At 47.1% G+C, this 6,519-nt stretch overlaps 1 protein-coding gene across 1 annotated transcript; it reads left to right on the forward strand.

Moving 5' to 3' along the window:
- Positions 1-2,570: 2,570 nt before the first annotated feature.
- LOC141020873 (uncharacterized) lies at positions 2,571-6,119 on the forward strand. The gene is made up of 7 exons (XM_073495829.1): positions 2,571-2,833; positions 2,916-3,486; positions 3,935-4,692; positions 4,982-5,099; positions 5,186-5,488; positions 5,594-5,892; positions 6,095-6,119. The coding sequence occupies exons 1-7, from the start codon at positions 2,571-2,573 to the stop codon at positions 6,117-6,119; spliced, it is 2,337 nt and encodes a 778-aa protein (XP_073351930.1).
- The last annotated feature ends 400 nt before the right edge of the window (positions 6,120-6,519 follow it).

Genomic DNA, 6,519 nt, shown 5'->3' on the forward strand with positions numbered 1-6,519 from the left:
GGTGACATTGGAGTATCTAGGTGACATTAGGGTTTTGGTTGATGTGTGTCTTAAGGTGTTATTTTACTACGAACTCTGGGGCTGTTTGTGACACTTATAGGAATAACCTAATGGATTGATCAGAAAGAATAACTTTGAGGTGGTTTCGTACCCTACCATAATCTCTTCGTTTGTTCTCCGCTATTAGTGACTTTGGAGTGACTCTTTGTTGCATGTTGAGGGATAGTTATATGATCCAATTATGTTATTATTGTTGAGAGAACTTGCACTAGTGAAAGTATGAACCCTAGGCCTTGTTTCCTAGCATTGCAATACCGTTTACGCTCACTTTTATCATTAGTTACCTTGCTGTTTTTATATTTTCAGATTATAAAAACCTATATCTATCATCCATATTGCACTTGTATCACCATCTCTTTGCCGAACTAGTGCACCTATACAATTTACCATTGTATTGGGTGTGTTGGGGACACAAGAGACTCTTTGTTATTTGGTTGCAGGGTTGCTTGAGAGAGACCATCTTCATCCTACGCCTCCCACGGATTGATAAACCTTAGGTCGTCCACTTGAGGGAAATTTGCTACTGTCCTACAAACCTCTGCACTTGGAGGCCCAACAACGTCTACAAGAAGAAGGTTGTGTAGTAGACATCAGAAACGGATGCGTCGGGTCTACACGGAGGGGATGTAGCTGTGGGTTTCGCCCGCATGTTGCTTCCAGGTGTCCCTCTGGGCTGACCTAACACAATCGGGTGGAGAGGTCCACTGGTCAAAGCCCGTCTGTGGAAAGTCAAAGGGCTAGATCTCGTGGTCAGCCGCTCCACGGTTAGGCCGGACGGGGGCCCTGGGGGTAGCAATGCCACCGGAGCGTCGCACCGGCCCCTCATACATGCGGGGTGGTGTTGTGGCATGTCTGAAGAGGCGACACACGTCTCCGGGTTGTGCCCCCCCTCACGGACGGCGTTGCTGCCGGCACCTGGAAGGGGAAACGGACGCGTCGGGTCTACACAGTAGTAGACATTCTGCGGTAACCCCGAACGTGAGGGGGTCACACTCCGAAGACGCCTGCCGGGCGTTTGCACACTCCAGAGACGCCGTATATTTATATTTACACATGCTATATGTAAGTTAATAAAATAATAATACATAAAAACATAAAAAATTATATATGAAATAAAAAAAGGAAAAACAAAAATATGCCGATGGCATAGCCATCGGCATAGCTGCGGCTAGTGGTACGTTGTTACGCGGATCGATGACGTGGCGTGTATGCCGACGGCAGTCGTCGGCATAGATCGCCTTATCCTATCGCCGCTGCCCGTGTCCACTCGTTTCGATCCCCTAGCGCCCGACCCCGACTTCCCCAATTGCTCGCCGCCGCCGCCGACTCCCCGCCCCTTGTCGCCGCTGCCGCACTGCCCCCCGCCCCCTGCCGCCGCCCACTCGTCGCCGCCGCACTCGCCCCCGCCCCCTGCCGCCCCCACCCGCGTCGCCGCCGCCCCATCCCACTCCACCTCGTCCCCTGCCACCGCCGCCGCCCCACCCCACCACAACCCCACTCCCCTGACTCCCCGCCCCTTGCCGCCGCCGCCGCACTCGCCCCCGCCCCCTGCCGCCGCCCACTCCACCCTGCCCCCTCACCATCGCCGACTCCCACCTGCGTCGCTGCCGCCCCACTCGCCCCCACCAGCACGCGCCGGCCGCCCTGCGGCCGCCCTGCCACCTCGTCCCCTGCCGCCGCCCTGCCCCGGCCCCAGACGCCCTGCCCCGCCCCCGAATCCCTGCTTGCTCCTTCTTCGGCGAGGTGAAAATATGTTTTTTTAACTTATTTCATTTGTTAGATGAATGCCACTGTTAGATGCATGAATGGATATTAGATGCGTATGCTAGGTTTTTAGATGCATAGTAGATAGTTTTTTTATTAAGTTTGTGAATGGATGTTAGTCAAGTTAACAAATGTTTTAGACACTTAGTTTGATAAATATAGATGAATAGACGCACATTCTCTCGGCATTTTGCCGAGACGTGTATTTGGAGAACAGCGGGGAGGTGCTGCCGAAATTTTGTCTCGGAATGGGATAGAGCATGGACAACGTACTCAATCTACACATTCTCGGGTGATATTAGGACCCATCTTTACCTATTAGAGATGTAGGTGGATTAAATGTCATTTCTAGTCAACCCTTAAAAATAAAATATTGATGTGAGTAATTTAAATGAATCCTTAATTTTGTTGTCTGGCCTCCAATAAAGCAGAGATGGCAGATAATCAGTGGATGTATAGTGGGTTTTTCCGTCAGAATCAAGTAACAACATATATAGTGGGTCGAGAAAACCGATGTGTTTTTGAAAGAGATATTTCGTAGTCCAATGAGGATTGTGCCAGAATGCCCGTGTGCCAAATGTAAGAGACGTATGCGCAGAGATAAGAGTGAGATGACTAAACACCTTCACACGCATGGATTTATGCCCAACTTTAATATGCCGATAAACTTTGCCGAGTGGGACCGTGGTAGAGAGGAGGTGATACGACAACGCGTTGCTGGTTATGAGGACGATGGGGTTAGAGACATGCTAGATGATGTCTTTGCTGCACAGCCGACACCTCCGTCACATTCAGCGAATGAACCGGAGGAAACCGGAAAGGCCTTCCTGGATATCTTGGCCTTGTCAAAGAAACCTCTTTATGAGGGTGCCAAGCTGTCTGTGTTGGATGCCATCTTGCAACTGATGGCAGTCAAGGCTGGGTACGGCTGTAGCAGAGGTTGCTCCGAAGCATTTCTGGGAGTATGGGCTAACAGCCTGCCTAAGGGCCATGAACTGCAGAAAACCATGTACGCTACGAAGAAAATCATGAAGGCGCTCTCCATGGATTATGAGAAAATAAATGTTTGTCCAAAGAATTCCCTTTTTTAGGCATGAGTATGCGAATGACAACTACTGTAGGAAGTGCGGTTCCTCTCGGTATATTGAGGTAGTCGATGAGCAGGGTCAGAAGCAGCAACTAAAAATCCCTATGAAGGTTCTTCGCTATCTTGATTTTATAAAAAGACTGCAGCGCCTTTTCATCACCGAGGAGTCTGCCAAAATGATGAAGTGGCACAAGGAAGGGAAAAGGAACAATCCAAATAAAATTGTACATCCATCAGAAGGTGAAGCATGGAAGTCATTCGATATAGAATACCCGGAGGAAGCAGCCGAGGCTGGGAATGTCAGAATTGCTATATCAATTGATGGGTTCAATCCATATGGTATGTCGTCTGGTCCATACAGCTGCTGGCCCGTATTTGTTATTCCGCTCAATCTCCCTCCCGGCGCCATAATGCAACGCAAGACCATGTTCCTGTCGCTTATAATTCCGGGGCCTGAATATCTGGGGAAGAATTTGAGTATGTTTATGCAGCCGTTGGTGGATGATTTGCACCATTCTTGGTACTTCCCGAGGTTGACATACGACCGGCATCTGCAGAAAAATTTCTTGATGAAAGTTTGGCTACAGTATTGCATGCATGACTTTCTCGGCTATGCCTTGTTCTGCGGATGGTGTACAAGTGGGAAGATGCCTTGCCCAGTGTGCATGCAGGTCTTGATTTTCATTTGGCTGAAGAAGGGTGGCAAGTATGTTGCCTTTGACCTGCATCGACAGTTCCTCCCTCCAGACCATCCTGATAGGGAAGACAAGAAGAACTTCACAAAAGGCAAAGTTGTCCATGAAGTAAACGAGATTCCAACGTTTCATGGTGCGTATGTGCTTGCTCAGCTGAAAGCTCTTAAGCCTGCTGGCGAAGGCAAAGGCAAAGGTAAAGGCAAAGGCAAAGGCAAATCCATAGGCGAAGACGAGGGCGAGGGCGATGGCAAAGGAAAAGGTAAAGGGAAAATGTTTTGAAGGATATGGTGAGACGCACAACTGGACTCACATTACCCCCTTCACGTAGCTTCCTTATTTTAAGGACTTCAAACTTCAATACAACATCGACGTGATGCACACTGAAAAGAATGTCGCAGAGTCCCTTTTTCGCACGATCCTCAACATTCCTGATAAGACAAAGGATAATGTTAATGCTAGAGTCGATCAACAGAATATTTGTGATAGACCACGTCTACACATGCAGCCTCCCACAGGCAGTCAAAAATCTTGGTTCAAGCCAGATGCTGACTTCGTACTTAAAAAGGATCATAAGATGGAGGCATTCAAGTGGCTGAAACACGTCGTGAAGTTCACTGATGGTTATGCGCCGAATATAAGTAAGGGGGTCAATCTTTCAACGGGCAAAGTGACCGGTCTCAAGAGTCATGACTATCATGTATGGATTGAGCGGATTATGCCGGTGATGGTTCGGGGCTATGTTCCCAAGCGTGTCTGGCGTGTGCTTGCGGAGTTAAGACATTTCTTCCACACGCTTTGTGCTAAAGAAGTATGTCCTGAGATGATAAAAGAAATGCATAAGAATGCGCCGGAGTTGATATGCAAGCTAGAGAAGATCTTCCCGCCAGGCTTCTTTACTCCGATGACACATCTCATTTTGCACCTCGCGAACGAGGTATTGTTGGGGGCCCCTGTGCAGAATCATTGGCAATACGGCCCTGAGAGACAGAACAAGCATCTGAGACAGAAATGTGGAAACAAAGCTAAGATTGAAGCTTCCTTAGCTGAGGCAGTTATCCTAGAGGAGGTGGCAGACCTCAGGACAACGTAATATCCGGACCATTTTCCCACGCTGCACAATAAGGTGTCTCGATACAATACAGAAGAACCCAAGTATAAACCCAAGCTGCCTCTATTCATCGGGCAAGGTGGCAGTGCTGGATGCTTGACACCTTATATCATGCCACGAGATGAGTGGGAGGATGTCATGTTCTATATCTTGCACAACATCAAGGAAGTTGAGGATGAGTGGATGAGGTAATACCTTTGCACCATTCTTTTAGTCAATTCGTTATGTTCACTTTGCCTAGTTCTTATACCGCTTTTCTTATTGTAGTCGATTCGTTGATGAAGAGTGGACGGGAATGCTGCCTGCTACTAAAGCGGAGGCACTTGCTCTTCTCCGAAAGGGTGCTGATGGAAGGAAAAATTTCATTGCGTGGTTCATGGAGAAAGTAAATTTTCACACTTCCCTATTACCCATTTCACCCTACAATTCCAATTAAACTCATGCACCCTATAATTTCAATTAAACTTGTAGGGAAATGATCCGAACGAATCAATTGATGAAGAATTGAGATGGGTTTCCATGGGTTTTGACCCTGCCGTTATGACATGTGAAAAGTATGATGTGAATGGGTATCGCTTCCATACAGAGGAGCACCAGAACAGTCGGCCTGATCCCAAAACTATAAATACCGGAGTCTTCACCGAAGGAGATAATAAAGTAGATTACTACGGAAGGGTAGAGCTTACATTCAAATGTGGCCGCGAACACCTAAGTTTCAATGTGTTCAAATGCCGATGGTTCGACCCCAAAAATGGTCTGAGACATATGCCTTCTGTCTGTTTAGTTGAAGTTAAACCATCAACCGTCTATGCCGGAGCTGATCTCTTTATCGCCGCTACCCAGGCCACACAAGTATAATATCTGCCTTACCCATGCCAGAAAGAGTACCTAAAGGGTTGGGAAGTTGTGTTCAAGGTGTCGCCACATGGTAAGCTACCGGACCCGAACGATGATGATTACTACAACATAAACCCCATGACATATGAGGGAGTGTTCTTTCAAGAGGAACATGATGATGTGGTCCGAAACAAGGAGGATGATGACTTGGGTTATGTTGACCTGGACCCAAACGACGACGACGCACGGCTTGATGGTGAGGCAGTTGTGAATCAAAGAGACATAATTATGATTGAAAATTTAAATGAAGACGCTGACGATGAGGAAGAGCCTCCACTTCCGTCAGACATGAAGAATATATGCGTGATAGTGATGATGAGACCGGTCGACAAATAGATTACAATAGTGATGATTCATATGGGTTCTAGAAAATGTAAGTTCTTTTAATGATGATTCGTATGTGCTCTTCTGTTATTAATGTTCTTTTCCATATGATTGTTTATTTGATATCCTTACTAATTGTTTATTCTCTTGTTAATTCAGGTTTGCTAATCATGGGCAAGTCTAGCGGCGCCGGTTTCCTCAACAAATTCAAATCACTTACTCGGAGTGGACGAGCCCAGAAGGTTCCCCCCCCCCCCCCCCGGACTACGCGATGATGACACCTCATAGGGAGGCCGAGGGATCTGGGGAGGAGACCCTAGAGGAGGAGGGGGTGGGGGGAGTGAAGGAAATATGCCCTAGAGGCAATAATAAAGTTGTTATTTATATTTCTCATATCATGATAAATGTTTATTATTCATGCTAGAATTGTATTAACCGGAAACTTAGTACATGTGTGAATACATAGACAAACAGAGAGTCACTAGTTTGCCTCTACTTGACTAGCTCATTGAATCAATGATGGTTATGTTTCCTAACCATAGACATGAGTTGTCATTTGATTAACGGGATCACATCATTAGAGA

This window comes from Aegilops tauschii, chromosome 3 (genome assembly GCF_002575655.3).
Source record: "Aegilops tauschii subsp. strangulata cultivar AL8/78 chromosome 3, Aet v6.0, whole genome shotgun sequence".
NCBI lineage: Eukaryota > Viridiplantae > Streptophyta > Magnoliopsida > Poales > Poaceae > Aegilops > Aegilops tauschii.

Coding starts and splice junctions, on each gene's coding strand:
- LOC141020873 (XM_073495829.1), top strand. CDS start 2,571: ATGCTAGATGATGTCTTTGCTGCACAGCCGACACCTCCGTCACATTCA. Junction 3,487..3,934: donor AGAAAAATTTCTTGATGAAA/GTTTGGCTACAG, acceptor CCCTTCACGTAG/CTTCCTTATTTTAAGGACTT. Junction 5,489..5,593: donor GTCTGAGACATATGCCTTCT/GTCTGTTTAGTT, acceptor TACCCATGCCAG/AAAGAGTACCTAAAGGGTTG.